General features: G+C 55.4%; 3 protein-coding genes across 3 annotated transcripts in view; 1 reads left to right on the top strand and 2 right to left on the bottom strand.

The window, feature by feature from the left end:
* The first annotated feature begins 60 nt into the window (after positions 1-60).
* On the top strand, positions 61-2,637 carry TRAPPC2L (trafficking protein particle complex subunit 2L). Its single transcript, XM_042885909.1, has 5 exons — positions 61-133; positions 587-759; positions 1,514-1,601; positions 1,714-1,793; positions 2,458-2,637. The coding sequence occupies exons 1-5, from the start codon at positions 101-103 to the stop codon at positions 2,501-2,503; spliced, it is 420 nt and encodes a 139-aa protein (XP_042741843.1). The 5' UTR covers positions 61-100; the 3' UTR covers positions 2,504-2,637.
* Positions 2,638-3,728: 1,091 nt separating this feature from the next.
* PABPN1L (PABPN1 like, cytoplasmic) lies at positions 3,729-7,387 on the bottom strand. Its single transcript, XM_042885908.1, has 8 exons — positions 7,313-7,387; positions 6,679-6,853; positions 6,098-6,206; positions 5,638-5,702; positions 5,384-5,490; positions 5,086-5,173; positions 4,849-4,994; positions 3,729-4,733 (listed from the first exon to the last, which is right to left on the bottom strand). Exons 1-8 carry the CDS (start codon positions 7,330-7,332, stop codon positions 4,694-4,696), a joined length of 750 nt encoding a protein of 249 aa, XP_042741842.1. The 5' UTR covers positions 7,333-7,387; the 3' UTR covers positions 3,729-4,693.
* Positions 7,388-10,670: 3,283 nt separating this feature from the next.
* Positions 10,671-16,327, bottom strand: part of CBFA2T3 (CBFA2/RUNX1 partner transcriptional co-repressor 3) — a 7,931-nt gene continuing 2,274 nt past the window's right edge. Inside the window, 10 exon segments of the mRNA XM_042885892.1 lie at positions 10,671-11,246; positions 12,625-12,815; positions 12,923-12,991; positions 13,111-13,306; positions 13,451-13,536; positions 13,635-13,770; positions 13,773-13,875; positions 14,429-14,610; positions 15,272-15,361; positions 16,009-16,250. Of these exon segments, the coding sequence (XP_042741826.1) occupies positions 10,968-11,246; positions 12,625-12,815; positions 12,923-12,991; positions 13,111-13,306; positions 13,451-13,536; positions 13,635-13,770; positions 13,773-13,875; positions 14,429-14,610; positions 15,272-15,361; positions 16,009-16,250 (1,574 nt within the window). The 3' untranslated portion in view covers positions 10,671-10,967.

Genomic DNA, 16,327 nt, shown 5'->3' with positions numbered 1-16,327 from the left:
GGCAGCACCTCACGTGACCGCGTCACGTGATCGCCTCCCTCTCTCTCTCTCCCCCCCCTCCCCCGGCACGTGATACAGGCGGAGAGGAGGCGGGGACAAGATGGCGGTGTGCATCGCCGTGATCGCCAAGGAGGTGGGGGCGAGGCCGGGATCGCGTGAGGGGTCCGGGGGGGGTGGAGGGGAACAAGGTGTGGGTAAAGGGGCGTGCGCGGGGCGGGGACTCAGGCTGGCGTTGTGGGTCAGGAGCAAGGGTGAGAGGGGCGGGCAGAGACACGGGGGAGGGGAGGGAAGGACCCTGGAGAGAGATGGGCCCAGATCCGCTGCTGGGACAGGGGCTTTCCTGCAGGGCCGTGGGGACAGACCCAAGTAAAAGGGAGATCTGATGTGGGAGTGCTGTGGGTGCTGTCTGTGCAAGTGTGCAGCTGCGTATGGAGACAGGTCTGTTCTGCAGGTGCTGTGGGAGGTAAAAGGGGCAGGCTGGCCTTGGGTGCAAGACAGGATTAGTGTGAAAGCACTCCAGTAGTGTTAGCCATTGATTACAGGAGCAGAATCTGTCCACATTGGCATGATTTGTCACTGTCCACAGAACTACCCCCTCTACATCCGGAGTGTTCCGACAGAAAATGAGCTCAAGTTCCACTACACCGTGCACACTTCCCTGGACGTCGTGGATGAGAAGATCTCTGCCATGGGCAAGGCTATGGTAGATCAGAGGGAGCTCTATTTAGGGCTCCTCTACCCAACTGAAGACTACAAAGTGTATCTTTGTAATGTCTCAGAGGTGTGGTCACCTTGCAATCACATCTTCGCAGGTGTTGGTATTTGACATCCACTACAATTGTATCCAAGTGTATTTAATAACCTTCCTTGCAAGGGGCTCTGTATGGGAAACCCCTCTTCCCATTTGGTGCCGCATTAAAGTCATTAGCAGAAGCAGCACAGACTTGTTTGCAACCTAGTTTATCACACAAAGGATTGGGTTCAGTCCCTTGTTCAGTTCAGCAGCTGTCCCAATGTTTTTGAGTCACAGAGTTGACCTTCTGAGCACCGTCTGGCTTTTTGTCTGAATCCTGCAGATGGAGGTCATCTGCTCTAACAGACCTGATTTCTGGGTTTTCATAAACCGGTCATTGATTTTTGGAGTTCCAGATCACAGTGATATTAGAGGATCTCCAGGTCTCTGACTGCAGCCTGACAAATGACAATAGATGAGGTGGGTCATTGAAACAGCTCTTAAGAAGAAACCCAAAGCAGCTAATGGGAGACTGCTTCTGAAGTGCAAGGCATGCATTGCTGGCCAGAACAGGAGCGAGCTTGATCTGGAGTTACCAAAAGTGGCAGCATCAGGGAGAAGGGGGAGCAACCTGATGTCTGTCTTACCTCATCTAGTTCTAGTTACGTGCTGAGTGCAGTAAGAACACAGTATTTTCTCAGCTTTTTTGTTTGTGTGCGTCCCAGCCTTGTTTGAGTTGCTTTGCTGGCCTCCATGACACATTCCTTAACAGCTGCACAGATATGGCTACGTGACAAACTCGAAGGTGAAGTTTGTCATGGTGGTGGATTCCTCAAACACAGCACTTCGGGACAACGAGATCCGCAGTGTAAGTGCAGGAAATCAGCACCATTTGCTACATCAGTGTTCCTTCTGCTTCCACTTATTCATAAAGTGCTGAGAAGCAAAAAGAGATTAATTAAACCACAATCCCTTTTCAGATGTTCCGAAAGCTGCATAATTCCTACACAGACATAATGTGCAACCCCTTTTATAACCCAGGAGACCGTATCCATTCCAGGTGAGTGGACTGAGCACCTTTGTCATCTTTCTGGGACTTGCATCTGCGATGCAGCAGGACCAGGCATGGAATCCCTGTGCTTGGCCAGTTCAGATGTACGTGCTGTAACCACTGAGATGGAAAACAGCTGTGTTGTCTTTGGGTCATTACCACATAGCTGGAAACTCTCCATAGCCCCTTGAGAAGTTCAATTGAACTCTCTCTCCCCCACCTCAGCACTGGTGTTAGAAACTTTGACTCAGGAAAAAGGAGCCTTTGGGATAGAAGAAGTTCCCTGCAGTACATAGAGAGGTTACACAGAACAAACAACTGCAGTTGCCCAGGGTTTCTCCTTGAATAAGGATCCTCACCACACACAACTCCTCTTGTGAGGGCTACTGCTCCCTATTTCTAAACTGAAATCTCCCAGGAAATGTGAATAATGCGAGTTGCTATTGCTTAGGCAAGAAAACTTGGCCAGGAGAAGACCTGTCCTTACTTCAGCTTAATTAAAGCCATTATTCACTCAAAAGAACGTGCTGTAGCTAGAGTGAAACCATGCATTCAGCCTGAGGAAAGCCAGCTCATTAGCCAATAAGAAGCATTGCTAGCTACTGGTATTGTTTAGAGATGTGGTGTGCAGAACTAGCAGCTTCCTTTAATGCTGTGTTATTTCCTTCCCTAGGGCTTTTGATAACATGGTGAACTCCATGATGATGCAGGTGTGCTGAGGCTCTGCCCAGTCTGATCCAGGCATTGAGAACATTCCCTGCGTGCAGGAGTGTGCCTACAGCATGATGTATATATTGGTTTCATTGTGTAATATTTTCAGTCTATGTAAAATAAACCTGACACCTGCAAGCTCTGCATGTGCCTCTATTCCTGCAAACCTTACACAGCACAGAAGTCACTGTTCTGCTTCTCTCGAGCCTTCAGATAGCATGCAAGAGCTCTTCCTTCAGGAAGGTCAGCAGCATCAGATGAGCTTTGTTCCCTGCACAAAAGCACGCAGCTGTGCTCCTCTGCAACTCAGATGCTTCTGTAGAAATCAGGCTTTGTGGAAAGACAGCAGTTCCCACTGTGCTTGTGATTAGAGCGAGCACAGCTGCACAAGAGACAGCTAAGAGATGATTATTATTAGGGTCAGCCCAGATTTCAGTCAGCTGAGAGGCACAGATAGTGACACTGCTCCTCACAAGTGCTGGTGCTTGAGAGCATTTCCTCTGATGCAAAGGAGCACAGCAGCAGCAGGCCTTTTGCTGTTTGCCAGCCCCCTTTGCTTCTGCATCAGGAATGTGAGAAGCAATGCTTATTTCAAACATACTTGGTCTCCTTGCCCTGTTTTTCCTTACTGGGAACGCTCAGTTCTATGTGTACTTACTCCAGTAGGTCTTGGAAAGAGAAAACAGCACAAGCCAGCTGAAGGCTCCAGGTCTCTGCAACCACAGCCAGTGCTGACATACTTGAGAACACTGGCAGACAGCGAACAGCTGGCCCCAAACAGCACCTTGAACCTGCTCAAGTCCTGCACTCATCTTGCCTTCCGAGGCAGATGCAGAGGTGACTGGGATTTGACAGTATCTGCTATTAATGCTTTGCAGCTCACTGAAACAGGGTTGGTGCACACAGCAGTATTTGTGGTGCAGGTCAAGGAGCACAGGTAGTGCAGCTGGGATAAACCCGTGCCAAGAGATTAAGACATCAGGATTGCACAGCTGCCTGCCTCATCCCAAACTAATCTATTAGCATCTCCTCCCCCTGCGGCTCCAAGCTGTCCTCATTAAAGAGTACCAAACCAAGAGCAGCTATTTCTATATAAAAGACTAGAAAAGCACCTGGCCAGTTAGAAATGCAAGGGGAGAAAAACCCCACACAGTTCCAAGAGACACAGGAAACCTGGAGAGAGCCAGGTCAGCACAGAGCATCAGCACACAGCCAGCACGGTCTCACTGCAGATGAAGTTCACACAGCAGGATCATTTATTTTAAAAATAAGTGACATTTACATTACCTTCTCAGACAGAACTCAAATACATTTAATCAACAAGAAGCTGTCAAATAAGGAGATGAAAGCATCTGAGCCTCTCCCACCATCTAAACAAGGCACAGCTGTACACTGCTATGCTGAAAGTTTCCTATAAAAGTCTTCACTCCTCTCACTCACAGAGACAAGAGTTCTGCATTTCCTATCCCTCAAGTCAGCACAAAGCAATCCAGACACTCCAAAGTAGTTTTTATTAAAAATTAAGCCTCTCTAATTGACAAAGCTACTAAAGGAAAGCTCAGAGCCCTTGCAGAAGCCAGTTTTGTAGCTTGAGCCCAAGGGTCTCTCAGACAGGGAAACCAAGGCCAGCCTCAGCAGCACAGCCCACGCTGGACAAAGTGCAAAACCAACACAAGAGGTAAGGCCCCGAGCTTTAAAATATACATCTATATATCCTGAAGTCCTAAGGAAAACAAAACTCAGTGGGATTTTCAGTCTGGCAGTGCCCTGAGCAGTGAAAAGCTGCTTTAGGAGCCAGTTCATCTGGGCGAGAAGAATCCTAACCAAGGATCCTGAAAGATCAGCGTGAGAATCACATAATAAAACAGATTGCAGTGCAGATCTTCACAGTTGCGATGGTGGTCTCCCAGCCTGCCTTCTTTAACACAAAGTCTTCCCTTTAAAAACAAGCCCTAAGATAAGGAGATGGCTCCTGGGATGCCAACAGAGCAGATCCAGTCTTCCCCCTCGCGCCCAGCTCCAGCTGCACAGCACTCAGCTGCCACCAGTAATCCCCAGGGCAGGCAGATGGCATTTTAAAATTAATCTTTTTTTTTTTTTTTTTGGCTCGGGTAGGCATTTTTTTGTTTGTTTTTAAATCTCTCCAATCCCATCTCTTCGGTCCCATCGGCACCTCCAGGGCAGCGCAGTCTTCCTTTCTAATACGGGAAATACCAAGGCAGCAGCCTGGCCCGACCCCTAGGCAAGAACAGAACCATGCTGGAGCTCGGGGGCATTGCTCAGCACCAGGCATCAGCAGCCTGAAAGCACAGCCACTTGCTCAGCCCCACCAGCCAAACGCAGCACCTCTCACCTGTATGTCCTCCCTCGCAGCCTCAGGGGCTGCCCCCCATAGTACCCCCAGCGTGGGATCAGCCCTCCCCGGCCTTGGAAGCGGCCCCGGCGGCCGCCACGGTCGGTGCTGCTGATGCCAGGCATGTTGGTCCTCTTGGGCAGCACCTGGAAGGCAGTGGGGGCTCAGCACCAGCTCTGCGTTGTAGGGGCTGGGATGGATGGATGGATGCGGCCCGGGGCTTTGCCCAGCTCTGACCTTAATGACACGGCCCCTGAATATGCTCTCATCCAACTCCACCGCCGCCTTCACAGAGCTCTTCTGCTCAAACTCGATGTATGCATACCTTCAAGGAACAGGGAGCAAAGCACTGGGGATGCTGCCAGCGCCAGGGACAGCAGCATCCCCCCCCCAGGGCACAGCCAGCCCCCACAGGGGACAATAAATCCCTGCCTTTGCAAACACTCAAGCCATGCCTTGCCTTCTTTTTTTTTTTTTTTTTAAAGGAAGCAAAAGCTCTGTTCCTACAGTGTCACAGGATGCACCCAGCACTGACCCTTTGGGATGCCCTGAGAACTTGTCACAGAGGATGGTCACACGGTTGATCTGGCCACAGCTGTTGAAGTGAGATTCCAGCTCCTCTGCCGTGCCCCCGTAGTCCACCTGCAGCCACAGCCCTCGTGTTCCATCGGGTTTGGGAGCAGCCAGCCTCTTGCAGGGCAGTGGCCAGGTCCCCTTGCTGGGGATCACGGCACACATCTGCCAGATGAGGAGCAGCAGGCTGGGCTCTGTTCCACAGCCTTCACTTACATTGCCCACATAGATGGACCGTTGGTCAGCCTCCACCTTCCCCTCGGTCGTCCTCTGGAACAGACCTGCAGAGATGGAGGCTGTGCTGTCACAGAGGAGCCCTGCAGAGGGCGAGAGGCTGGGCATCCCCAGCCCCACACTTCAGCCTCCTCCTCCACCTGTTGCCCCATCTTTCTCTGCATAAGAATAACACAAGGCAATTTCTTCACAGCACCTGAAGGCGCTCAACTCAATTACCTCATTGAAATTAATTAATCTACTGCATCTCAACTTGCAAAGGTGGGAGGTGGATAAAACACGTGACAGCAGCGTGCTGTGCCTGGCACCCTCTCCCTCCCCCATGTCAGCTGCCTGGTCCCAGCTGGTGTGGGGCTGCCCATAGGGGCACAGCAGTACACCCCAACCCCACTGACACCCCACGACCCTGGGGAGCACAGCAGAACCCAGGGACAGCCCATACCTGCCTCTGAGCCCATGAGGAGGCAGCTCTCAGCCTCCAGCTGCAGCTCCTTCAGCCTCTTATCCTCCTCCTCCATCTCCCGCACTCTGGCTTTGATGGCCTCCAGCTCCTGGAACTCAAACCACAGCTTGTGCAAGCAGCACGTGCTACAGACCCACTCCCCACCTTGTGCTGAAGCAACGGGCTCCCAGGCTAGGGACAGGGGACAACAGCCTCAAGTAAAGGGAGTTCAGCTCTCAGCTCCACTAGTGAGAAAAACGTTTCCTTCCTTGTGCTTGCCCACAAAGCAGTGCTGCAGCAGAGGTGTCCCAGAAGCAGAAATGCCAGAGAGAACCAGAGATTGAAGCTAGTGGTGAGCAGGAGCCAGTGACTGCAGCCCAGCCAAGCAGACATCTGAACAGGGAAAGGCAAACAGCAGGAGAGTGACTATTCAATTTCCTGCTTCTCAGCTCAGGGATTTTAACAACAGGAGCCCAAAAATCACTCTTAGTTTTCTGAAGCGCTTAAAGAGAGATGTAGGAGGCTTCCTATTTCCTTATAGGAAAGGGGAAAACTGATCCTACATTCAGCCAGACACTCACAGGGTCCTGCACAGCCAGCTCCTCCAAGCTGTCCTCCTCCGGTTGGCTGTGGTCTGAGCCATCATCCGCAGCCTTCTGCAGAGCTGCCACCTCCGGCACATCCCAGGACGCCTCCCCTGCTGCTATGGATGCTGGGTCCTGCCACCAGATCCCAGAAGAGTCCAAGAAGAGAGGACTGGGCAAAATAGGGGCGAGAAGTAACTCAACAAACAGCCATTTAACACAGAAACAAAAGCAGGATGTTAACCAGGCACAGTTTGTAGGGTACTTTCAGCAGAAGGAAAAGCAACCACCTCCAAAGCTGTTTGCTCTCGATTCTGCAGGTATGCTTGCAACAAAAGCCCACCGCTGCAGCAATAAGCTCTACTGAGAGCTCTCCAGTTCACTGGCACTGCCCAGCTCAGAAAACTGCAGAAGGGAGCTTCCTTTGAGCCAAAAGGCCAGGACCAAGCACCAACCTCACGGGTGGCAGCGCAGCAGAGGACAAACAGAGAAAGCAGCAAGGCACGCTGCCCCAACCCGACCAGAGCAAGCTCACCGCTTCCCAACTCCGGGACAAACCCTCGGCTCTGAGAGCGCAGGGCCTCTCAGCGCCCGGCACCAGCTGTATCCCACGTCCACCCCGCAGACCCACCTGGCCTTGCCCGCAAACATGCCGCCTGCTCCGCGCACAGCCGCCCGACGCCCAGCAAAGCAGCGCCGCACGCCGACCCGCACCGCCACGTGCGCCTTTCCCGCCGGAGCGCCGCTTTCACACGTCAGCAGCCAATCACAGCACGGCCCCGCCCTCTGCTGGCAGGGCGGAAGGCGGACCCGGCCCGGGCTCTGACCTGGGGGACGCGAGTTCGAGACCCGGCGTCGGCCACCGCCTCGCGTCCGGGCGAGGTCCGCTCCGCCCCGCTGCTCTTCCGGCTGCCCAGAGGGAGGGCAGAGAGCATCGTCATGCAGATAGTAGGGAACAGCAAGCGGTGTCCCCAGCTGTGATGCTCACAGGAATTCCCGACCCCCCCCCAGACCAGAGGGTGCAGAGCAGCCGGCACACACCAGGCTGCGGAGACCTCGGGTTGATATTAAATCATCTTTTTATTACACAGATACAGAGATAAGAACAGACAGAACCTGAATCATAAAGTTTACATCTTTCACAGATCGAACATACAGTACACGAAGAGAAAGCGGGGAACAGCACGAGGTGGGGGGAGGGACAGCATGCCGAAGGAAAGTCCTACCAAGTCATCTCTCTGTGCTGGCCCCAAAACCACTACCAGAGCTCTGCCCTCAGCCCCCCAGCCCTGGGGACCCCCGCTGTCCCCATCCCCATGGCTGGTGCAGAACTGCTGGGGCGGGGGGGACAGCAGCACGACACAACCCTCCCGGTGCTGTGCCTTTGGCTGGCGTCAGAGGGGACCCCGAGGAGAGCTGCTGTGGATGATGTCCCATCCCCAAAGCCAGGTGAGGAGCAGGGGATGCTCTGAGGATAAGGGCTAGGGGTGGTGGTGACACCGCTGGGGGCTGCCCGGAGAGGTTTGGGGTCCTGGAAGCATTGCTGGGAGGCAGCACTTTGGTTTCATATGGGTTTTTGGGTGGGGGGTGCACGGCCCCGGTGCAGTGCCAGGGGCTGGGATGAGGCATTGTTGTGCCCACTCTTGCACCCCAAAGCACAGCTCTGCCATCCCGTGGGGTCATCGGGAGGGATGTCCCCATGCCATGAGCCTCACTACAGCCGCGACACCCAAAATGGGAGCAGGTGGCTGCACAGACGTGAGCTGGCACAGGGCACCCTGCATCCCCAGGCAGCACCCAGGATGTCCCCAGGCCGTGCAGTTGCACCGGGACCACATGGCACAGCCATCTGCCACCTCCTGGGTGCCACAAAGCCACCAAAGGACACAACCAAGGCATTGCATGGGGCACGCTTCCCTGTCCCCACGCACATCCCAGCACCGCTTTGGAGCAGAACCCTACAGAAGCGCCCCAGTTTGGAGCAGAACCCTACAGAAGCTGCTCCACCACCCCCGCGGCCGCCGTCCTCCCAGCATTGTTATATTTGGGAAATATCACACTTTAAAGCTGTCATTCTGGTTCGGACGTCCGCACCGCCCATCCCCTCCCCTCCCTCCTCCCCTTCCCCTCCCCTCCCTCCCTCCCTCCCTCGGCTTTTGGTTTCGATGCAAGGTTCGTTAGGGTATTTTTATTGTTTAAAAAAAAAAATAACAAAAAAATAAAATAAAATTTAAAAAAAAAAACACAGGAAAAAAAATAATTAGAAAATGATAATTAAAAAAAAAAAAAAAAAAAAGCAAATCAGAAAAGGAGTGGAAACGAGAGCAGACTCCGTGTAAGTGCTCCCGTCCGCTGTTTCCCGGCGAGGCGGAGGTAGAGAGGCAGAGCCCCGGCGCAGGGTGGGGAGGGGGCACACGGGGTCAGGGGGGGGACGGACACCCAGGGAGCAGGCGGCCCCAGTGGGAGCACCCGCAAGACTCTTATATATTACCTCTTCTCAGGAAACGTAAGAAAAATAGACAATATTACATATGTCACACCATAAATAAAGTGAACAGTCACGCGAGGGGCCCCCGGCGCTGCCCCCGGCACGGGGTGTTGGGGTGCACACCGACTGGCAGTGGGGCTGGGGGTGGGAGATGGCACATGCTGTGGCACGGTACGGGGCACCATGGCGCCATGGCACTGCACAGCACCTGCAGCATGATGTACAGTGGCATGGCTTGGCACGCCATGGAATGGCATGGCATGGCACAGCATGGCACGGCACATTATGGCACGCCGTGGCACAGCATGGCACATAATGGCACGGCACACCATAGCATACGGCAGCTATGGCATGGGATCCCGTGGCACACAGTGGCACGCCACGGCACATCATGGTAGGGCACGGCACGCCACAGCACGGCCAGGGCAGCCCCTCAGCACCACAACCAGAGCAGCCTGCCCCCCTCCTCCTCCCCTGCCTACGGAAAACACACGGGATGGGTTTTTGCAAATCCGGAAAACTAAAGCTCCTATCGAGCACATGACTTCTGCTTCGCGGTTCAGCCTAAGCTCCTACACGCCACATCCTCCCGTGCGGATCACCATCCTTTATTTGGCAAATGTCTCTTCTCATCACCATCACCGTCGTCGCGATGCTTTTTGGACCTCTGCAGACGCTATTTACATTCCTGTGAAGGTGCAGCACTGGGTCCCTCCTCCCGGAGCCGCGCACTTTCTGTATTGCACTCCGTCCTCCGCGCTTTGTACAATGCTGCGAGATATACAAAATCACCCACACGTCTTTGTCCGCCTCCTGGGGGAGGTGCTGCTTGCTTTCTTTTTCTCCTTCCCTCCTGGAAATCGTTGCATTCAACCCCAAAATATCCAATGCAGGGAGCAGGCTGGGCGCAGACGGCTCCATCCCTTGCGCCATTCCCATCTCCGGCGTTGGGCAGAGGTAGGGCTGCACCGCGTCCCCGCTCCCCCCCCAGTGCCACGTGGGGAGGCGCTGCGTCTTTCTTTTGTCGGGTCGTTTTGTTTGTTTGGGGTTTTTTTGTTCTTTTTTTTTTTTTTTTTTGCTTTATGGTAATAGAAACTCTTCCAACCCGCGGTGCGTCCGTCCGTCCTTCCGGGAGCGGAGCTGTGAGGACGGGGCAGCGTCGGAGCGGGCAGCAACGGAACGAAACGAACTTTGGCAGTGGAGAGACGTTTGGATCTGTCTGGTTTTTGGATTTCCTTTGGAGCAGAGGTGGGTCTGGTCTGTTCTTGGCTAGCTAGCAAGGTAGTTACAGGTGAGCTTCTATTGGGCTCGGCGGTGTCTGCTTTTTGGGATTTTCCTTTTTTTTTATTTTTATTTTATTTTATTTTTTACAATTTCTTACTTAAAGCCAAAGAGTCCGACGTGTTTGTTTTTATTGTCTTTATTTTTTTTTTTTACAAAAAAAAAAAAAAAAAAGAGATGAAGATGAAGAAACAAATCTTCTTCCTCTTCCTGTGAGTGAGCTCCTCATCCAGAAACGAGGGGAAAAAAAAAAAAAAAAAGAAAAATGGATAGAAAAAAATGCCAAAAGCCACCGGGTAGCAAGGAACAGCCCAAAGGATGGGGGAAAAAAAAAAAGCAACCAAAAAAAAAAAGCCAAAAAACAAAGACCGAAGAGAGAACAGAGAACAATGGGTAGTTGCCTTAACTCCACGTAAAGCCCAGTTTGAGGATCCGTGAGGATTATCTGAGAGCTCGAGGTCGGTTCGGAGGTCACCCAGTGTGGGAGCAGAGAGCTGCCATGGGCGTCAGTCCGCGCTCAGCGCGATGCGCTCTCCAGTGGCGCCGGGGTCCCCGGTGTGCCGGCACGAGATGCGCCTGCTGAGCCGGCGTCGCTGGGGCTGCTGGCCATGGGGGGCACCGCCTCGGGCTGCCCCACGCCTGTGGGGACGGAGGGGGCCGGCAGCCCTTGCAGAGTCTGCCCGCAGACGTGGTGGTGCTTCTCCCAATCCTTGTGCTGGCAGAAGGAGCCGCAGTAGCGGGCGGTGTTGCAGCCGCTGCAGGTTTCGCTCGCTTTGCGCCCGCAGTTCCAGCAGCTCTGAGGGGACAGCGGGGGGACAACTCAGTGCTGGGGGACAGGGGGAGGCCGACCCAGCCCAGCCCCATCCCATCCCAGGCTGTGCTCCCTGCTCCTGCACCGTGCCCTGCACTCCTGGACCGTGAATCCATGGATCCATGAACTGCGCATCTGCGTTCTGGGCCGTGCCCCACAGCCCAATTCATGCAACCTCCTTCCGAACTGTGCACCAAGTCACAGAATCATAGAATCACAGAATCATAGAATCACAGAATCACAGAATCACTCAGGTTGGAAAAGACCTTAAAGATCATCGAGTCCAACCACAACGTAACCAAACTACCCTAACAACCCTCCGTTAAATCATGTCCCTGAGCACCACATCCAAGTGGTTTTTAAACACATTCAGGGATGGTGACTCAACCTAAACTTACCCTAAGGCCATTTCCCCTCATCCTGTCACCTGTCACCAGTGAGAAGAGACCAACCCCGCTCTCGCTGTAAGCACCTTTCAGATATTGGAAGAGAGCAATAAGGTCTCCCTTATGGTCTGGTACATGTGCTCAAACTCATCCTTTGTAATGTCCTTGTCTTATGCTCACTTGCTGTGAATGTTTTGTGGAAGAGCTGATGTCTGCACAAATGACAACGACAACATCCACCTTTATAGTGTGTGAACTGTTGCTCCTACACCACACACCTCATCCTGGACCACGAACCCTATTCCTGGACCACACACCCCATCCCAGAGCGTGCATCCCCGTTCTGGACTGTGCAACCTCATCTCAGACTGCACACTCCATCCTGGACCACATACCCCATCCTTGACTGTATTCCCATGGTCTTGGACCACGCACCCTATCTCAGCCCATGCATTCTATCCATCCTGCAGTCTGTTCCCTGCATCGAGCACCACATCCCAAACCATACACCGCTTTCTGGACTATGAATGCTCCACCAGACTGCAGGCCCTCATCCCAGACCATACACCCCACCCTGGACCATGCACCCCACTCTTGACTGTGCATCCTCACCTCGGACTGAGCACCCTATCCTGGACCACACACCCCATCCAACTGTGCTCCCTGATTCTGGACCATGCATCATTCCTGGGCTCCCACTCCATTCCTGTGCACCCCCACTCTGTATCATGCCTCCATTCTGGACCATTCACTCCATCCCAGACCACACATCCTATCCTGAATTCTGCACCCCATCCCCAGCTTCGCACCCCCATCCTGCGCTGCACACCGTCACATAGGATCACACGCCCCAACCTCACATCGTGCCCCCTTCTCCCAAAATCCCCTTTCCTTCCCATCCTGACAGCACTGCTGCCACCACCCCGGGGTGCCACTGGCACGCACAGATGTGGGTCCCACATCGCATCCCGTCCCACCTCACTGGAGTCCTCCTGCTGGTTGATGACTGTGAGGGCATCCTCGGATGCCTGCCGCTTGGCCTCAGCCAGCGCCCGCTCCATCTTGGCGCGCTCAGTGGTGATCAGCTCGTGGGCTTTGCGCTCAGCATCCGACACAGCTTTCTGCAGCTCGGACATGGCCTGCCGCTTCACCTCATTCACGGCTTCTTCTGGAAGGGAGGTGGGCAGCGTGGCAGGGTGGGTGGGCACCTCGGGGGCTCCCGGCTCCCTCCGGCCCCGTGGGTATGAGGAGGGGATGCAGAGGGACCACACTCACCAGCCTTCCTCCAGATCTCCTCAGGCATGTACCCCGAGAGCGGCCGCGGTGCAAAATCCCGGTGCGCATCTACAAAGGAGCAACGTCAGGAGGGGACACGTTAGCAGCAGCCACCCCCTCCGTCCCAACCTGGTGCTGGGGGAACGGCACGAGCATCCCGGAGAGGGTGCAGCCCCCCAGGCCAATACCTAACTGGGGTGCCTCGGAGCTGGAGGAGCTGTTGTGGGGCCGGGCGGAGGGGGGGCTGCCTTTCTTCATGTCCTCGGCGTCGCTGTAGCGGCGGATCCAGTGGTTGAGCTCCTCACGGTCGGCCTCCTGGCACCGCCGCAGCACCGTCAGCGACCGCCGTGTCTTCTCCACCATGTCCATGATGCAGTTTAGCAGCTGCAGGGGGGAACAGCGGGGATGGGAGGCCGCAATGCTGGGTGCAGGGGTGGGATTTGGGCCATGGGAGCAAAAGACGCTCGGGGAAAAAGGCCATAGGGGGGACACGGTGGGAGCTGGGGGCGGGCAGGGGGCTCTACGTACGTTGTTGAGGTGCTTCCACTCCTCTGCCCACTCCCTGTCGGTGAGCCGGTGGTCGATCACCTCCTCCTGGCGCGCCCCATGCACAGCTGCAAACCAAGCATGAGGTTGTGGGGGGGGCGCGCCCAGTCAGATCTGCATCCCTCCCAGCCCCACACATCCACCCAAAGCAGGGAGCTGAGCTCACCGGGCCGTGGGCGCTCACGGGGGTCGGCATGGCGGTAGGTGTCGCGATAGTGGTGCGCCATGGCCATGTCCTCCAGGCGGTAGTGCTGGGGCGGGGGGCCAGGGGGGGGGGGGGCAGCCCGTTGGGGGGGTGGCTCAGCCCGTTGCTGGGGCTGTAGCGCTGCGCCGGGCTCATGGTGCACGGCCGCTTGCTGAGGTGCTCGGGGTGCAGGGGGTCGCGGTCCAAACCGTTCTCTTTGGTCCTGGGGGGGTGAGGGGGGAGAGGATGTTGGTTCCCATGGGGTCCCCGTGGGGTCTCCAAGCATCCGTGCACAGCCCTTCACACGGGTACCCATTTTGCACCCCTGACTACACACCACCCCACGCTGCACTTTGCTCCCCCCACCATCCTGGCCTGCAAGCCACCCAGCCCTTCTCAGGCCATGCACCCCACTGCAGACTGTGTGCTGTATCCTGGACCACGCATCACATCCCAGAACACATCCCACATTCCGGACTGCACATCCTCATCTCAGACTGCGCACCACATCCTGGACACCCACCCCATCCCTGACTGCACACCTCCACCCTGGACTCTGCTCCACCTCTCAGATCCCACACCCACATTCTGAACCATGCAGCACATGCAAATCCTGCAACCTTACGCTGGAACTGAGCACCAGACCCCGATCCACGCACCTCCATCCCAAACCACGCACCCTATCCCAGGCTACCTCATCCAGAACCGCCAACCCCTTTGGCACCCCTGACTGTGTGGGGCGGTACGGATACATCCCTACTAAACCACATCCTCACCTGTCTGGTGTCCTCCTCTTGCCACTCTCGCTGACCTCCAGGAGCAGCTCGGAGGAGTCGATGGGTGAGGAGGCGTTGGCATCCAGCAGCAGCTGCTCGTGCTGCGCCAGGTACTGCGCCGGGCTCTGCTTGGCCATGCGGGCGCAGTGCAGCAGCTCACGCTGCAGCAGGGGCAGATTGGCCTGGAGGGAGAAGGTGTGGAGCAAAAGTCCAGACCCCATCGTGGTGCCCCGAAAGCCGCCCCAAAAGCAGCCACCCCCATCCTCATAGCTCTCAGAGCAGCGGCGGCGGAGCAGCAGGAACACATGTAAGCCAGGTGCTCCGGCTGCCAGCTCTGCTTTTCTCTTCAGGCAGCTGATCTGCAGCCAAACCCCCATCTGTCCGACACGTTAGCGCGAGGCAGAGACGCACACCGCCCTTTTCCCTGGCTGGGGGAACAATCCCCCCCCAAAAAAAACAACCAACCAACCAAAAAATCCAGAGTCTGGGAAGCACGCCGCACCCGGCTGCTTGCACTTAGGGTAATGGGAAGCAGCTGGAGCCCAGGGTGGGAGCAGCTGGGAGCAGGGTGCCGGCCTTGGGGATGCTCTGCTGTCCCCCCCAGCAGCCCCCTGTGGGGCAGCAAAGAACACACGAGTGGGGAGAGGGCACGGGTTCAGCATCACCCCAGCTTACAGGGCCGGAACATCTGCCAGGAAAGGCAGCGATGGGCGAATCCCCCCGCAGCGGAAAAACAAAATAATGAAAGGAAATGTCCAAAAAGGGGATTTTTTGAATGAATTGCAAATGGTTTGCAGACGGTCCTCACCCCGCGCCATGGGAGGGGACACACGGGGCACCCACCTTCAGGAAGGGGATGACAAAGGGCCGCAGTGGGAAGTTGGTGGCCTCCTGCAGCTTGGCGTGAAACTCCTCGATGGTCAGCGTGGAGTTCTGTGGGGAAAGAAGCCGCTCAGCCCCCCGTGCTGCTCCAGGGGAACCCTCTGCTCTGCAGAACCTGTGAGGTGTCTCCTTTTATCTCCGTTTATCCACTTAACTTAAGGCGCTGCAGCACCAAGGGGCCCCTTCTTGCCACTTAACCATATCGTAGAACCATAGAACCATAGAACCATAGAATGGGTTGGTTTGAATGGGAAGAGATCATAGAGCCATGGAAAAGGTAAAATTGGAGGGACCTCAAAGACCACAGAGCCACAGAACGATAGAATGTGTTGAGTTGGGTTGGAAGAGACCAAGAGGATCACACAGCCGTAACAGCTGGGTTGGAAGGGATCTTAAAGATCACAAGCCCATAGAATTACAAAATGGGTTGTGTTGCGTTGGGTTGGATGGGACCTTAGATCCCACCCAGTTCCAGCTCCCTGCCATGCATGCAGTTGCACCCACCAGATCAGGATGCCCAAAGTCCCATCCAAGCTGGCCTTGGGCGCTTCCAAACATGGCGCACCCACAACCTCTCCTTTCAGCCCGTGTCTCCTAACATCTAGCCTAATGCTAAATACTGAGCATCATCTCCACCCATCGTCTCCATCCCAAACAGACACAGGGAGGGCAGCCCCCGCCGCTCCCCACGCACGTACCACGAGCCCCAGGACGAGGGTGCGCACCCGCTCCCCAATCTCAGGCGAGATGTCATTGCCAAACTGCTGCAGGGTGGTGAGGAACCGCTTGAGTTTGCTGAGCTGCCGGGCTCCACAGGCTGGTGGGAGCTGGTGGGTGGACAGCGAGGCGCTGGAGGAGGTGGCCGGCCCGTTGCTGAACCCATTGGGGGTGGACGGGGCCCCATTGATGGCGGTGGGCGAGTGGCTGCTGCCGTTCATCACTGCGAGAGGAGAGGAGAGGAGAGGGAGAGGAGAGGGAGAGGAGAGGAGAGGAGAGGAGAGGAGAGGAGAGGAGAGG

The sequence above is a fragment of the Lagopus leucura genome, unplaced genomic scaffold, assembly GCF_019238085.1.
Source record: "Lagopus leucura isolate 7727_CA_CO unplaced genomic scaffold, USGS_WTPT01 Super-Scaffold_100053, whole genome shotgun sequence".
Taxonomy (NCBI): Eukaryota; Metazoa; Chordata; class Aves; order Galliformes; family Phasianidae; genus Lagopus; species Lagopus leucura.
This window is presented reverse-complemented; position numbering and strand designations above follow the sequence as displayed.